This window comes from Taudactylus pleione, unplaced genomic scaffold, assembly GCF_031769625.1.
Source record: "Taudactylus pleione unplaced genomic scaffold, aTauple2 ptg000095l, whole genome shotgun sequence".
Classification (NCBI taxonomy): domain Eukaryota; kingdom Metazoa; phylum Chordata; class Amphibia; order Anura; family Myobatrachidae; genus Taudactylus; species Taudactylus pleione.
In genome coordinates, this window is record NW_028284497.1 from 27,573,920 (window position 1) to 27,592,090 (window position 18,171).

At 40.4% G+C, this 18,171-nt stretch overlaps 1 protein-coding gene across 1 annotated transcript in view; it reads left to right on the plus strand.

Moving 5' to 3' along the window:
• Positions 1 to 18,171, plus strand: part of PTCH1 (patched 1) — an 86,917-nt gene that overhangs the window by 54,032 nt on the left and 14,714 nt on the right. The window contains exons 9-16 of the mRNA XM_088470281.1: positions 1,065 to 1,196; positions 1,360 to 1,515; positions 2,067 to 2,165; positions 4,414 to 4,539; positions 6,140 to 6,258; positions 6,692 to 7,094; positions 8,076 to 8,385; positions 16,655 to 16,797. Of these exons, the coding sequence (XP_088326407.1) occupies positions 1,065 to 1,196; positions 1,360 to 1,515; positions 2,067 to 2,165; positions 4,414 to 4,539; positions 6,140 to 6,258; positions 6,692 to 7,094; positions 8,076 to 8,385; positions 16,655 to 16,797 (1,488 nt within the window). The remainder of the gene's footprint in view (positions 1 to 1,064; positions 1,197 to 1,359; positions 1,516 to 2,066; positions 2,166 to 4,413; positions 4,540 to 6,139; positions 6,259 to 6,691; positions 7,095 to 8,075; positions 8,386 to 16,654; positions 16,798 to 18,171) is intronic.

Consider the following 18,171-nt stretch of genomic DNA (forward strand, 5'->3'; position numbering starts at 1 on the left):
AACAACATCTGAGGCTTCCAGAGCTTGGTAATTTTGCAAACTAAGCAACCCCCATAGAAACCTATGGGGGCTGCTTTTGAGTTGGAAATGGAGGTCCCTCCATGATGCATCTAGAGACAATTTTCCTTATGCGGAGAATGCCTGAAAACTGCTGTTTTCAGATGATTTTCCACAAAATAACATTGGTAAATATGCCCCTTTTGTACACAACCACAAGTCAATAACCGGTGTTTTCACCAAACTAATTATTTATTGTTGTCTTGTTTGTAACTGGAGATTCTGTTTTCCATGATGGCCTTTATTAATGGAGAGTATTTTAGTTAATTATTCTCATAACAAATTTCCCCTCTTATCCGCTAGAACAAAAAAGGCCATTGTTTAGATTATTATTTTTTTACTTTTTAGATTCTGCGACTGTTGATGTTGTGCTTTTGCTTTTCTATGTTTTCTAGAAAGACACAATCCTTTATTTTTACCGGTTACATACACGCACAAGACAGCTAAACTTAAAATTCTCTTCTCAAGTATTTAATGGCACAAAAGGTTATTTTCCTAGAGTTGTAGTACCTTTGCCAGGGCGATATTTCCTAATATAGGATGCAGGCAAGGGATAAGAGAGCTGAAATAAAAAGTAAGTGTGACTTGTAAGGAAAGGTGTCTGGAACACATTAGTGAGCCAAAGAATCTGTTCACAGCTGCAGTCCCATTGATGAGGTCATGTGACATTTTTTTGGCCTTTGTTTCCCAGGCACTGACCTCTGCTAAGCTGCATGTGACCTTTTGTGAATCAGCCAACCAATTAAAAACAAAGACACCTCTTCCCAGCAATGTCTAGAAGACCACTGCAGAGTAGTATATAGGGGATATATAATGGCTCTGAATACTTCTACCACACCGCAGCCCTGTAAAGTTCTAATTATATTTTCTTTAGTCGAATTGTTTTTACAAAAAAAAATGTAATCTGTAAAAGTACTTGCTGATACAGTTCTCCATGTTTTCGAAACTAATTGTGTGTTCTACTCCTATGTCTTTCCTTATGCTGTCAATGGTTTATTTTTTGCTAGGTTGTACATCAAAGTGTTGCTCAAAACTCAACCCAGAAAGTTCTCTCCTTTACCACAACTACCCTGGATGACATCCTTAAGTCATTCTCGGATGTGAGTGTTATTAGAGTTGCCAGTGGATACCTGCTAATGGTGAGTTGAACACATTTTTGACGTTAGCAGGGACATAAACAAAGGCATGCTCATCACTTAGTATGTTAACATGCATGTTAGAGACTGAATATGTAATAGCTAAGGGATTGGGGTGACCTGGTGCGTTCTAATGTGCGTTTGTTTCCAAATGTTCTGTCTGTAGCTTGCCTATGCCTGTTTAACCATGCTGAGGTGGGACTGTGCCAAGTCTCAGGGAGCCGTGGGGCTGGCTGGAGTCTTGCTCGTTGCGCTTTCAGTGGCTGCAGGATTGGGCCTGTGCTCATTGATTGGAATTTCCTTTAATGCCGCAACAACTCAGGTATTAATTAACTTATGTGTAGCATATCTTTCAAGAAACAACATTAGAAGCATGATTTACAAAGATATAGCTTTTATATTGTGTATTTGTTTTATTCACCTTGTCCGAGCGAGCCTTTTATTTATCCTCAATTGTAAGTAGTTTAGATATAAAAATAGCTTTTTTTATATTTGCTAATTAATGAAGAGTTTCCCTTCTGCCACATACAAACTATATTTCTGTGCTCACTAAACAGCATATTGGTATTTTGGTATATTTATTTTTCCCCCATAGAATTTCTGCTTTTTAAAACAAATGCTGGATTTCAAGTGATAAGAAATAAGTATCGTCGTTTGATTTTGTGGTGCTTGTAGATAATCAGACTCTTGATGATCCATGAAACTATTTCCTAAACTCAAAAAGTCGCCAGGATGATATATAAAAGAGAGCATTCTAGTATAGTATGGCTTTGCGATGAATGGACAGGTTACTTAGGGTGCACGTTTGACAGTCCTGGATTGCGTGTGTGAGTGTGTTTGTCAAGTGTTGACTGTCTGCATTGTTCCCCACAGGTTTTGCCTTTTCTTGCTCTTGGGGTTGGTGTAGACGATGTCTTTCTCTTGGCACACGCTTTTAGTGAAACTGGGCAAAATAAACGGATTCCATTTGAGGTAATTAGAAATATTTGAAATGAAAGACGTGTCTTTGTTCACAGGTATTTTATCCAGGAGGTATGTTTTATTTTTTTGTAAAAGAATATTTGTACTTTAAACCCTTTGTTGCGGATGATGCCGTAATGCCTCATCTCCTTCTGGGCATAGGGGTGGTGTAGGGAGCCCCATAGCTTGGTATGGAGCCTTTTCCTTATTGAAAAAAAAAAAGAAATTCATCATTTTTGTCAACTGATCGCATTGAAGCTTTGGCTTCCAATAGTCACAGCGCCAATGATAGAACAATGATTCTGTTGATTGTCTGATCGGTACTTAAATGGAAGTATTTTAATGGGTATAGATAAAATTATGATTAATGGTACGTGCAAATAGTTTTCTGTGCTAATTACACTTTGCAAATACTGGGCCTTCGGGAATAAACCAATTCAGTAGTTCTACATTTTTTTGAATTCCTGTGATGCCTCATTGTATACATTTTGTGCATTCTTCTGTGCTTGGCTACCTAAGCTGGCTATAATATTAGAGGCCGCTAAAGGTTTAAGGACTAAGCCAGCTAGTTTATGCACAGGTATAGAATATAGAGAGCAGTCTATTAAAGGGAGGTGATGAGGCTGATTTTCTGCAGCAAATTAAAACCTCAACAGCACAAAACAAAAAAGAACCTGGGGCACTTAGTAATTCAAAGAAAAAGTCTTTTACATATAAGAATAACAGGCAACATGTAGGAAAGGGCTGTACCAAATTGTCCTCTTTAAAAAAAAAACAACAAAAAAAAACGTAACACTAAACACAGATATGATTACATAATTTTTCATATAGCATTCCCGCTAGGCTGTTTTAGCAAGGCGCTGCGCCCTGCCCTCCTTCTGAAGGGCAAACAACGCCCTGCCATCACCGCACCGCTAAGACAGCCCGCGGGTGCCGTCTTTACCCACGGGTCGCAGTGTCCCGTGGGTGGGGGAATGTGTGGTGACCCGGTCACCGCTGGTGAATAGACGCTGGGCGTATGCGCCCGACATCTATTCTACCTGTCAGCAGCGCTTGGGGGCTGCCCGGCGTGTCCGTAAGTCCCGGGCACGCCGCCAAGAGTGACGAAAAGGTGACACATCTCTTTACAATGGCCACGCCCCCTTTTCACGCGCAGAAGTGCCCTCTCTAGCTCCGGCGCCCTGCCTGCCACCGTAGCTAGAGTGAACATTATCATACATATAGTATATAGCAGACTTCATGAAATACCATATGTCTATCGTCCTGATTCAGAGATGTACGCTAATGCCATAGAAGCTGTGATCCCGTACGCAGCTGCTGTATTAAATATATGTAAATGTCGCAGGCGCAGAGGCATGTATTAAGCACCCACCTGCGGCTTTGCAAGTCCAAGCATCTGTGTACAAAGACACAGCATCGGTCACAGATCATTCGATTATCGGAGTTCTGCATAACCCTATGGCTACTCAGAATGGCCTCTGGAACTAGGACGCCGGATCCAGTTTCAGTTATCGCAGACGCAGGTTGTGTGACCCACCCCCCAAACATGGTCCCGACGCGCCTGCGTTCTTTGCCACCACCTGCCGTTACTTCCCACAAACGCTCCCTGACTGTCAATCACACTGAGTAAAAAAAAAGCAGCGAGTGACTATGGTGATGTACCCTGACATACGTCCAGTGGGACAATCGCTCAACTGCGTATATATATATATATATATATATATATATATATCGTCATTGCGTACATATCTGAAACTAATGTGAGTACTATTGTTATTCAAGATGGAAACAACATAAATCAAAGCTTCGATATAAAGTGATACATTAGAGGAGGTGTTTTCGCTGCAATGTTACATTAAAATATCGCCGGGGCAGCTGGGCATTATCTATTGCCAAATTAATAAATGCTTTTTTCAAATAACACATTTTTTTTAGTTAATTTTCTTCTGTTATCACAATTCTGAGGGAGCAATAACAGAAGAAGGATCATGGAGATAGATGTACCGCAGCAATCCTACCCATGTTATTTCTAGTGAGACCCATCTGTGAGTGCTACCACCAGTGATTGCATTGCAGTGACCCCTTGATGTATGTGCTGTGAATCTGATATTGGTCACAGCGTGGATCGCTGATCATTGTCAATGTCCATAAAACAGTTAACACAAACCTGACATTTTAGTGATCATTATTTGTTTTTTCTATTAACTTTATTGATGGCTTGATGTTACATTAGTGGTGTACCTTTTTATTTTTTACCCAGGACCGAACCGGTGAATGCTTAAAAAGGACAGGGGCGAGTGTAGCCCTGACTTCTATCAGCAATGTGACTGCCTTCTTTATGGCCGCTCTGATTCCTATCCCCGCACTCAGGGCTTTCTCCCTCCAGGTAAGAATGTTGCACGTAAAAAGTAATCTGATTCCTAAATTATTTCTGTGAACATTTTCATAGCTTAGAAAAGCATTTTTGTCATATAGTCTTAAGGTCCCCATACATCTGTGACGGATCGTCGCGATGTAGCGATCCTGCACCCCGGCATCGCAGGATCGTTGAAATCCAACATGTTGGATTTCACAGATATGCCGATCACGATCAAAAAATTATCGTGATTGGCAATAGGTGAAATTTAACATGTATAATTTCTCCGATCCTGCGACGGATCGTGGAACATCGATGGCCGACCGCCGGATCAGCATTTCCGATCCCATCGCTACATCACAACGATCCGTCGCAGATGTATGGGGACCTTTACACTCTGAGACCAGGTACTGCAATTATTTCTGGCCATGTTTTACTAATCAAACCTATTAACTATGTAATCTAATGGCGTTCAGTAATGAATTGCGTAAATCAATCGGCAAAGTACACACAAATATTAGAAACTCTCATTTATACCTAACAACATTTTATTTTCAATTTGTATCCTCTATAGACTACTGACATCTAGGAAAAATATAAATTCTTTTATTTGCATTCAAAAACACACATTCACTAGTATTTTAGTATAATAAAATTGTTCTGACTATAGCACTTATATATTTTATTTAGTGTTGCGGAGACTAGAAAGTAGGTTCTGTTTTTGTTCTGATTCTTTAGAATGTTCTTTTTAAAAATCTTTACAGAAAGAAAAATTGGCAGCAGATTTAATTTTTCTTTTTAGTTATTGGTCTCTCCCTTAGCGGTTCTTGTCACTTTTCCCAACCCCTGTCTTGAATAGATAATAATGGGTAATGTTGGAGTCACATATTGGACAAAAAGAGGCTTTGCACAATAGCTGGATAAAGAAGGGAGTTGCTTCGGAGCAACTGTAATGTGGAGCTCTAGCTGACAGGCGTCCTCATGTGCTCATCACTTGGAGCTATGCAGTACACCCACTCTCCCTGTGTGGTCTGCCAGGAATGGCAAAGAAAACACACATACCTTGGGCAGGGCCCCATCTGTGAAGGCATACTAGTTTTTCCCTGGGTAGTTCTAGTACAGACCTCCCATTCTTCTCAGTTACAGGCAGAAAGCTCTAGATTTTCAAACACTGCAACAGTGAAACTTGCAAAGGCTGTAAATGTGACCAAATAGGAAAGTCTGTATAGTCTGTCCGATCACAACTGATCACTTGCAGCAACAGATGTGGAAGGCTGCGCATTTCATGTCTGTTTCCATAGTAATTGCAGAGAAGCAGAAAAAAATAAACCCTGACATATTTGCGTCATTGACCCTCATTTCTTCTTCTTTTTATGTTATATACTAAATAAATAAGGACGTGTAATTATCCCAAACATTTAGAGCAGAAATACATTGGATGCTTGTCCAACAATTATGGTGCAAAATAAGTGCGAATAAACTGGATTGTTAGGTTTTATTTATTTTTTTGGCAAGTTCCTCCTTCCTTACGCTCTGCTAAGCCGTGTTGTACCTCTGTGTATGAGTATTTAGATTGTAAGGCAGGCAGTATAACTAGTAGTATATGTGACTACTGTCCTATGTCCTTCAGGCTGCTGTTGTGGTGGTGTTCAACTTTGCCATGGTTCTACTGATATTTCCCGCCATCCTAAGCATGGATCTGTATCGCAGAAGAGACCACAGGCTTGATATCTTCTGTTGTTTCAGCAGGTAAGCCCCCTCCCTGATCTCTGATGCCCTGACTGGACTTTGAATTGGTTGTGCCTCACACTTTTACTGGATTCTTGGTGTTTTAATAAAGTTTTGTATATTTGGGAAAATGGGAGCGCAATGTGCAGACACACCACTGCCACACATTTTAATTTTATAGTAATGGTCCCCATTCCCCTTCATTGTCCTTGTCCTTGCACTCATTTCCACATCTGTGTCTTCTAACATGGAAAAGCTCTGCAAACATTGTTGAACCATGTTGCAGGAAATAAAATATTAAATTGAAGGAATGGTAAATACTTCATAAGTAACAAATCTTAAAAAAGGTTATTCACAATGTACGGTGATACGTGTGTAATGACGTGCTGGAACAGCGAAAGGCACATGTGCTTACCCCATCATCATTAATGGTAATATGTCATTTTTCTTCTAGCCCCTGCGTTAGCAGAGTCATCCAGATTGAACCTCAAGCATACATGGATAACAATGACAATACCCACTATAGACCTCCACCATCCTACAGCAGCCACAGTTTTGCTCATGAGACCCAAATCACCATGCAATCTACAGTCCAGCTGCGGACAGAGTATGACCCACGGACCCAGTCCTACTACACCACAGCAGAGCCTCTGTCTGAGATCTCTGTGCAGCCAGCGGTCTCTACACCCCACGATGCCACCAGTCAGAGTGCAGATGGTGCAAGTTCCACTCGGGACCTACTTTCCCAGTTCTCCGCATCTGGCCTTCAGTGCCTTGAGCCTCGCTGTGCAAAGTGGACACTTTCCTCATTTGCTGAGAAGCATTATGCCCCTTTTCTCTTAAAGCCAAAATCAAAGGTGAGTGCCCCCCAGTAATACAGTTCAATGTTGCATATATAAATCTACTTTACCTGTAGAACCGCTTTCTGCATTCCCATAGACTGTCATAGACTGTGTTACTTAGAAATTAATCTTGGCAATACTAATGAATGAGTTAGTGATACAATAATCACTTATTGCTTGGGCACACTAGTTTGTAGTAACACATACCTACGTTTCTTAAATAATGATCTGAAATGCCAAAGTTGATTTTTATCCCATAATACAAAATGTAATGATGTACATTTAAAAAATAAAAGCACCTAAGAATATATTTGAATGAAAATATAAATATACAAAGTTGTAGCCGTGTAACCACATTATTACCTGCTTGTTTTGTGGGCTTTACTTATATTTATATTTCTCCAGATAACAAATATTGTACTTATAATATAATATATAGAACTCAAAAAGTACCGTAGCAAAGCATGAGGATGTGGGCCTTGAAGAACTGACTTCTATGAACTTCTAATGTTGTGCTTGTATTATGTTACTCTCATATAGGGGTGTTCTACCTTCAGTGACACTATGCATTCCACCATGTAACACATTCAAAATGAGTCATGTGATACAAGTGACATCACTAGTCTTCAAATTGTACTTGCCCGATGGGAGACCCCTGTAATGTCCCACCCTTATCCCACCCAATGTGAAGTGTGGATTGCATAATGGCTTTCGCTGAGCAATGACGTGATAGGTGGCATTGCACTGAGGGTGGGGCTGCAATGAGGCCATTTGCATTGTCTCTACCCCTGCATTTGCCCCATGGAGGTCCATAAAGTAGTCCAAATATAAGTTCTGTTTTGTCACTTCTGTATAAATGCAAAGAAAATAATTAGTAGGCGATTGCTATTTGTGTATATGGAGAAGGTGGAGATGTCTTTATTTCATTCTTTCAATTTATGAAGTGGCTTAAATTCTGGTAATTTGTCACTGATTGAATTTTTCTTTCCTTTACAGGTTGTGGTTATATTTGTTTTCTTGGCCCTGCTTGGTGTCAGTCTATATGGTACTACTTGCATTCGAGATGGTTTGGATCTCACGGATATTGTTCCTCGCGAAACCCAGGAATATGATTTCTTTGCAACACAATTTAACTACTTCTCTTTCTACCACATGTATGTGGTGACACAGAAAGTGGATTATCCTCGTTCCCAGCACTTGCTGTATGACCTGCACAAGAGTTTTGCCAGTGTCAAGTATGTTCTGCTAGAGGATGACCAACAGCTTCCTAAAATGTGGCTACATTATTTTAGAGACTGGCTGCAAGGTAAGGCAATACAACAATATTTTAAAGATATAAAATGAATCAGGCCTCTACTGTCAATTAATAAAAACTGGTGACATCACTGTGTCCGTGATGTCACTATTAGTGAATTGGTAAATCTAATTTTCGTGCATATTGCTTCAGCCCACAAAATGCATGACTCCTCTGGAGGTCATTTATAAAGCACAGCCAATGTGCACCTCGAAATGCTTTGGTCTTCCACTGATACTCTGGGTGAGCTGCCAAGGGTACTGTAGTGTGCACACCTACTCTCTGCTCTCAGAAGATGCCTCCTACATCTAAACTACTATCCCTTTCTATAAAATAAACAGTTTTTCAGCTAAACTTTCTTTAGTCTTAGTTATGGTTTAAATGAATTCCAAGTAAAGGGACATCGGGGCTGTCTTTATTACTTGTGGCAGTTGTATATGGGTTTACATTGTTCACTAAATTGACCAAAATGTAAAAAGACTTGGAAATACACGTTTTCCCAGGTCTAAATCATTACCACAGAAACATTGGGGTCCATTTTGTCAGCAGCCAATAAACCTATTCAGTATGATTTTGGACTGGGAGAGAAAACCGGAGTACCCAGTGTATATACTCATGCAAACACTAAGAGAACATATAAACTCCACATAGTTAGGTCCTTGATTGGAATAAAGCCCTTACCTCAGAATGATACCATTGTGCCACTATGCTGCCCTTTACACTAGAATTGGCCATGAGGCTTTGAAATCCAGCCATAGATCTTCCTACCTGCAAACTCATTCTGCAGATGCCTTGATGTCCAAATCCGTAGAAAATGTCTCATGCATCGTAGAACTTTTTTAAATTTTTTTTCTATAGAGATAAGAGACATATTATTTACAGAGGGTAAAATAACTATTGAACACATCAACCTTTTTCTCAATAAATATATAATGTAATGACATTTTCACCAAATGTCAGCAACAACCCTTGCGATCCACACATACAAAAAAACCAAACCATAGATGTTCATAAATTAAGTTGTGTAATAATGTGAAATGACACAGGCAAAAGGTATTGAACACGCTTACTGAAATGTATTTAATATTTCATACAAAAGCCTTTGTTGGCAATGACCGCTTCATAACGCCTCCCGTATGGAGAAACTAGTCGCATGCATTGCTCGGGTGTGATTTTGACCTATTCTTCCACACAGTCTTCAAATCTTGAAGGTTCCGTGGGCCTCTTCTATGAACTCTGATCTTTAGTTCCTTCCATAGATTTTCAATTGGATTCAAGTCAGGTGATTGGCTGGGCCATTCTAGCAGCTTAATTTTCTTTCTCTGAAACCAATTGAGAGTGTCTTTGGCTGTGTGTTTTGGATCATTGTCTTGCTGAAATGTCCACCCTCGTTTCATTTTCAGCATCCTGGTAGATAGCAGCAGATTTTTATCAAGAATGTCTCGGTACATTTTTCCATTCATCCTTCCTTCAATCATATGAAGTATGCTAGTACCGTATGGTGAAAAACAGCCCAACACCATGATGTTCTCACCTCCAAACTTCACTGTTGGGATGGTTGTTTTGGGGTGATGTGCAGTGCCATTTCTCCTCCACACATGTTGTGTATTATGGCATCCAAAGAGTTCAATTTTGGTCTCATATGACAAGACTATATTCTCCCAGTATTTCACAGGCTTGTCCAAATGTTGTGCAGCAAACTTTAAACGAGCTTCAACATGCTTTCTTCAGCAATGGAGTCTTGCATGGTGAGTGTGCATACAGGCCATGGTGGTTGAGTTGCTTACTTATTGTTTTCTTTGAAACAATTGTACCTGCTAATTCCAGGTCTTTCTGAAGCTCTCCACAAGTGGTCCTTGGCTCTTGGACAACTCTTCTGATAATTCTTTTCACTCCTCTGTCAGAAATCTTGCAAGGAGCACCTGGTCGTGGCCAGTTCATGGTGAAATGATGTTCTTTCCACTTCCGGATTATGGCCCCAACAGCGATCACTGGAACATTCAGAAGTTTAAAAATCCTTCTGTAACCAATGGCATCAGTATGTTTTGTAACAATAAGGTTGCGAAGGTCTTGAGAGCACTCTTTGCTTTTACCCAGCATGAGATGTTTCTTGTGTGACACCTTGGTAATGAGACATCTTTTTATAGGCCATCAGTTGGGACTGAACCATTTTATATTAAATTGCACTGACAAAAGACAGGATTGCTTTCTAATGGTGTCTAGGCTTTCCGTGCCTTTTTGCACCTCTTTCTTCATGTGTTCATTACTTTTGTCCCTGTGTCATTTCACGTTATTACACATAACTTAATTTATGGACATCTATGGTTTGATTTCTTTGCATGTGTGGACTACATGGATTGTTGCTGACATTTGCTGAAAATGTCATTACAATAGCCCCATTACAAACATACTTACTGAGAAAAATGTCGATGTGTTCAATACTTATTTTACCTGCCGTTTATGGAATCTGAGAGTGTAAAAGGTGTTTACTGTACATAGACCTATTTTTAAATTAACATACATTCAAAAACAGAAAGTTAGATCTTGTTTATGAAACTTATGAAAGTTATCTGTGTATAATTTGTCCGTGAGACATCATGATAAATACAGATATGTCCACTTGCATCTTTGCCGCATGTGTTGCGAGTCACGTGCCTGTGACCCATAGGATTGCATGTTGTGAATGCAGCGTGCGATGTGGCGCACGCAGCCATGGCAAATCGCATGGCGTGGTGCGTGCGCACATTTGAAGTGCGAGTGGCAAGGATGCAAGAGGACACATTCGTAGCATTCCTATAAAAAGTCATCATGGACCTAGCTCTCTACGTGCAAAAGGAGTTGGATAAATCAGGGGACTAGAGCAACAACATGGCAGATGTCAATGTAAATAAATATAGATTTATGCATTTTGGGGTTAACAACATTCATGTCAATGGCTCATTGCTGTAAAACTCAATATACTTGAAAAACAAACTTGGCAACAATCGGGATGTAGTTAGCATTCTGGGGGGAAGGGGCAAGATGCAGTCGCTCAGAATACTGGCATCGGAATTACCGTCGGCAGTCTGAATCCCAGCACCAGAACCCCGGCGGTAAGTATTCCGGTTAGGGGGAGGGTTAGAGTTTTGCACTTGGAGGAGGGCGGTTAGGGTTAGATTCCAGGGAGGGGGGTGGGGGGGTAGGGTTAGATTCCAGGGAGGGTAGTGGGGGGGTAGGGTTAGGCTCAGGCTGCAGGCAAGGTGGGTTAGGGGACTTACCTGCAGACGTCGGGATTTTGACTGTCGGGATGCCGCTGTCTGTATTGACAACCGGGATCCCGTTCCCAAACCCAACAACATGCTATAATCATTAGTGGTGTCTTTAGCCAGATAGGTATTATCTTGTAATAAAAGGAACGCGATTCATGCATTTGCACCTTTTATAAAGCATGATTGAGGATCTGTCTAGAATCTGCGGGAAAGGTTTAGTTGTCATATTTCCAAAACCATGTTCCAGAAATTGTCAGAGCACAGAGAAAGCTGTTTAGTATAGATACATTTCTGTTCTCCATTGTAAATCTAAGGGGAATCTCATTTTGTAAATATAGCACCTGCACAAAAATGTTTCCAGCAACAGCTTCCCCAACAAGGTCACACAGTTAGGATTACAGATTTCTGTTTTATCTAGAGCTTCAGAAGGGTTCATTTCAGTAAGGGCATAGATACTATGGAATGTACTCCTATGAGAGAACTGTCATTTACAACTGCTTTTGATAGTGAAGAAATAATATAACAAGCCTTCTTCACAAAGCAAACTATGCAGGTGACCTTTATTTAAATACCAATATGGTGGTTTTCGGATTCAAGTATGAGACTGATTGCAAGTATGATATTGAAAATATGCTAGATTGTTTGTCTTTATGATGAGTATAAATTGCTGAACTTAAATGATATTTGTAGCTGGTTGGTTGGTTGGTTTGTTTTTAAACTAAATTATTGTAATTTTCCAAAAAAAAGTGTAAACCTGAAAAGAATAACACTGCTATTTACTGAAATAAGTGGGGTTATAAATACCAGTGTGTGAAAGAGGAAAGTGAAGAGTTCTAGGATGAGTAATAGCTGTGGATTGATGCATATTTTGGTTAGTGTCTAGGTCTTTGTGGGGTATTTTATGGGGAGTGCTGTATGTGTCAGTTGTGGTTTTGTGGCTAGCTAGACCTGGGTGGTATTAGATTTCTGGTCACATTCCCGGGTGGGTAGATCTCCCTGTGTGTAATCGCTTTAAGACATGCCTCATTGTTCTCAGAGTCTCACAAGTTTTTACTAGTCTTATTGTTTTAGGCCTTTCACTGCCGGGGAAGATTTACAATGTAAAGATGCGTCAGTGATGGGTTAAAGAAAACACTACATATAAAAAAGGGCATCTCAAGCTAAACTATGTTTAAGCAACTGTAGCAGTGTAATTGCATTCCATAAAAGTGATAACATCTCCCTTCCAACTGATTTCTTTTTTGTGCTCTGATTGTAATTTTATATTTATTTTCAATCTGGTATCTTTTCATCTCATGAGCTCCCCTGCTTTCCATCTGGGAAGCAGTATCCTGATCCTTTCTGCAGCTGTTCCGTAGTGACTGGAAGTTTTTAGAAAGTGGCTCACTAAATTGGTGCTGAGCAAGTCCTTGTTTATGAATACAAAGCTAGCCTATCTTTGGTATAAAGAAAGTGTTTAGCTTGTGTATTGTTCATGTAATAAGTCGATGTGTGTATATGCATTTTTCATAGCAGATTCCCGTTGAAATGCATGTTTAAATGGAAAGTAGCTCTAATTTTGCAGAGACAATAAAGCGATAATCCCACATAGAATAAGGTTTTTTCTTTAAATGGTAAGATAAGTACCTTCTAAGCATTTATCTTATTATGTGTCCTGTAAGCATTGTCCTTTATGAAAAGTCTCTCTGGAGGGGAGTCCAGTATGGTTGACACACACACATGTGACTGTGGTTGCCATGGTGGTCACATAACTGTATCATCCTGCAGTATTTTCAAACCATTTATAGCAGCATTTTCTTAACTCTTGTTTCAGACATCCATGGTCAGGTGCATGTATATGCATCTCCCAACTTTGGTGATTTGCACGTATGAGGCCATTTCCAGTGCTTCCAAGTGTGTGTTCCACGGGCCCTCCTCAAAACATTATTTCAATGCTACGCAGACAGCAATGGAAATGATATACTTCCTAGTTATCCCATTGGAGGGCAGAAATGTCTGTGCACAGGACAGAGCCCACAAATCACCATTGCCTGCCGAAATGGGGACAGCTGGAAGGGAACAAACAATAGGAGTCATCAGCCCCTTTTGTAAAGGCACTGTGTGTACATACAGGCATCCCCTGTGTATGGTCTCGCATCCGAAAACCACTTAGTGAATTCTCTTAAGAGCACATTCACAAGAGGGATTAGCGATGCTTAATCTGTGTCACATGTACGTTTTAATGAAAACTAAAGGTGCCCACACACATACCGATCTGCCAACGATCAGCCGATGTGTACGATTTCCCTTGAAACTCTCCCCGGCAGCCCTACACACGATCTGCACACGATTTGGTGTCCAATCTTCAAACGATCTCTCCTGCAGTCAGACTTTTTACAGTGCATCGTGTCCTAGATTGTCAGATCTGCCCTACTGCACGGCAGATCTGAAGATGCGATGTGCGACCAGCGGGGAATCGCATCGTGATCGTGAGTGGGGACTCACAATTTACTCACATATATTGGCCATATTTTACACGATCTGTCGTTCCAATGTGTCGGAATCGGCCAGATCGTGTAAAATATCGCTGTGTGTGTGGGCACCTTTAGACAGACATTTGAGAAGTGCAAGTGTGTACAAGTCCTTAAAAATTTAAATTGATGCCAGCAAATATGAAAGATTATTATCAAACATCTTTACTCCCATGTTGTTAGGAAGTTGGTTGAAACTTACACTTAGCTTTCCCTACCTGCTTTTCTGATATACACGTGTACACGGCTCACTATAACAGGCGCACATCTGGTGATGATTGCTGGCTTTCAATGGTTATTTTGTTTTGTATTAATCATTTCTAGTACAGGTGTTTGGGTGTTTTCTGTGTCCTCATCCCCTTCTCCCTTCTCTGGGACTGTGGATAGTCATGTTTACCTTTGCAGTGGTCACCATGTGCTGAGCTATGGCTTCCTGTATGAAATGTGCTCCAAATTACCTGCCTGCCATTGCCTGGCTGTTGAGTGGAATTCCCTCTCTCACCGCGCTCTCCCTCTCTATCCCCTCTCCCTCTAACAGGATGGCAGAGAGGAAAGGAGCAGTTGAGAGTGAATAGATGTTGGCTGTGATCTTTACACATGCTGGCAACAGATCCCACATCTTGTATTAGCTGCACAAGTTGAACAGATGGAACAAATTGTCAAAATTGTGTTCACTCACACTGTGCTCTAGAAGCAGCTGAGATGCTATTTGAAGCCCCAAAATTGGAGTATTTTTATTAGTTCTTGCTTTCTCTCATCACAAACCTTGTATTTTAACCTGCTGAACAGTAGCTCAGTACGCTTAATGAGTATTGCCTAAATCCTGCCTGTCTTCCCATTACATGCCCAGCCACGTTTGTTGTTATCTAGTCTAGGCCGTATCTTGTATTGGAGTGGACTTTCCAGCTACTGATTTCCACTAGAACACGTTCCGTTACTTATTCTACAATCTAAACTTCTGCAGCATATCAATTGTAGATTATGTTTAAGCGTGAATATTAATTTAAGATTGAATAATATATACAGTTTGTGTAGGCTGATCCTCAGGGCAGTAATGGTTAAAGGCTGTCACTTTTCACTAGGTCCTCATGATGCTGATGGGTCATTGAAAATCAGGATCATTTCACATTGTAGAACTAATAGTGATAACTTACACACAAGGAAAGACAATAAATCTAAGAATTTCCAAGTGTTTTAACACAGGCGAATCCCCAATACCTTTCCTAGTAAAGGCATTTCACACTGCCGGAATGCTGAAGTAAAAGCTTGCGTTTATTGCATTCCTGGTGTGCAGCTGTCATCCTCCCATCAGTCTTTAAGGCACCCCTAACAGATGCAGATTTAAGGATGGCCCTTCCTGAACAAAGGTGTCAGAGGTGATTTAGATGAAGGATTTGCCAGCATTTTCTTCCTTAGTTTCTGTGATTTACATCTCATGAAATAACACAATGCTATATTATGTGATTAATCTCTTGAGATTAATCGTCAAAAGGCAAAAACAAAATCCTAGGTTTTCTATTTCAGTGAGTGCATCCTGCCCAGAATGACCCAAAATGTAATCGGTAAGGGGCTAGTCACTCCTCCCATTACCCTCTATGGAGTAGATTCATTGAAACTTGTGTGAGGCAATCAAATTGCAGCATTGCGCAAATGAGGGAGATCATCATACTACAAAACCGTTATTAATTGCTTGTATATCAAAGCACTTGGAACAGTTAGTTATAACATGAGAATGTCTGTTATGAAATTAATCTCAGTGGACTTCTATTCGCCAGAGTAAGCATAGGCTGCACATTTCGGTATGCCGACGGTTGGGATGCCGTCCACCGGCTTCCCGACTGTCAGATCCCGGCAAGGTACTAATGAGAGGCGTCAAAATCCTGACGCCTGTCATTAGACCTACGCCGGGAGCCCGACTCCCAGCATACTGAATGAAGGTAAGCCTGGCGCGGACAGCTGTGGGGGAGTGGGTTAGTTTTCAGGGCTCCCAGGGGGTACTTAGGGTTAGGCCCCCCCCCCTGGAGATTTCGGGTAGGGGAAGGGGGAGTTAGCGTTAGGCACCCCCGGGGGGAGGTGAGGGTTAGGCACCTCCCCGGGAGTCTTAGGTTTAGGGTGCGGGGAGGGGGGAGTTAGGTTTAGGCACTTACAGGGGGGGTTAGGGTTGGGAGGGTTAGAAAGGGGGAGAGGGTTAGCATTAGTTAAAATACTTACCTTCGGGATTTTAAGTGCTGCCGGTCTTCTGCTTTCGGGATTTGAACCGTCGGACATAGGTCCAGAGGTCATAACGGCCACTGAGCTCTTTGTGTTAGTTATAGAGTAGTATGCTTCTGTGCTTTTCCACAGATTGCCCTTTAGGTTATTTGTTACTGTGTCATACTCTGTTATATATGTAACACAGACTGAGACAGTTGTGTGAATCATTTATAGATCATACCCGTTTTTTATCCTTTTACTGATATGATGTAAAACATTTTTAGGGTTTTCTTAGTTTCTAAATGTTGTCACTTTTTTCCACCCTATTAGGATTACAGGATACCTTTGACAAAGAATGGGAAGCTGGGAAAATGACCTATAACAATTACAGAAATGGCTCTGATAATGCTGTTCTTGCCTACAAATTATTAATACAGACTGGCAACTCTGATAAACCCATTGACTTCAGTCAGGTAAGGCCCAGTACCACAATCCCTATTAGCGTTTCATTTCAGAAATGATATCTGTGACCTTTTGCTTAACATATGGATCCAGATAAGATGAAAACAAAATATTCACTACTTTTATTGATCATTAAATGATGAAGTTATTCAGCACATTGAAAGTGTTATGTTTTCTATATTACCATACAATAACCACGTGTCATGGTTTCAGGATGTGTAATGGGAATCGCCACTATTATAAAATGTATGTATTAGTGTAATTTTATTCATTGTTTCATTAAAAAGTGTTTGTATATAACAGCAGCCTAGATTGTTTAGCCACTGCTAAAGGACAATTTTTTCATATATTTTTGTACAACATAACTTCTAGGCATAAGTCAGTGTGTGAAGAAAACTTTCATCACCGAGGGCCTGATTCAGAGTTTGGAGCAAATATAGAAAAAAAGAGTAAAAAAGGAGCAATTTGCTCCTGGGGCAAACCATGTTGCAATGCAAGGGGTGCAATATATATATTGTTTTATTTTTTGCATGAAGTGAACAAATACTGAGCAGCTTTGTTTTTACATAGACATTTAGGGGTAAATTTACTAAAGTGAGAGTTTTTAGAAGTAAGTTTTAAAAGTGATGTTGCCCATAGCAACCAATCAAATTCTAGCTATTATCTTCTAGAAGGTGCTAGATAAATGTTAAGTAGAATCTGATTGGTTGCTATGGGCAACATCACTTTTAAAACGCACTTCTAAAAACTCTCACTTTAGTAAATTTACTCCTTAGAGTTCAGTTAGGACACAACCTACCCCAACTAAAAATCTCTCTGTCCCACTTTTACATTGCAACATGGTTTGACTGAGATGCAAATTGCGCTTTTTTATTTGTCCTAGCACTGAATCAGGCGCTTAGTGTGTAATTCTAATGTGGTTGGAGACGGCCATATTACATTAGCAGTTGATGTAATGAAATGTATGTAGCATGAAATACGTACTGGGGGGGTGTTCATTTTTCATGTACATGTGCCCCTGTTTGTCACATTGAACATAAATAACTTTACATCCAAAGAGCTATTTCATGGTTTATGGGCTCGGACAAAAGAAGTGACTCTTGGTAAATTTTTGGTCTGTTCTGCATTCCTTGAGGCACATCCTTAGTCACTAATATCTACCCACCATTGTAGTAAATATTGTTCTTATTAAATTATGATATACTTCCAAACATAATAAGACCTAGCTCCATAAAAAAGGCAAAGCAATAAAAGATCAAGTATTGGGACAAAAGAGCTGCTCACACTTTAATCCATCAGCATTGTATCACTGCACTACTTGTCTGTAAACGCCATCCAGACTTTTAGCATTGGAACATTTAGTATTAGAGAAGCCGATACGACCC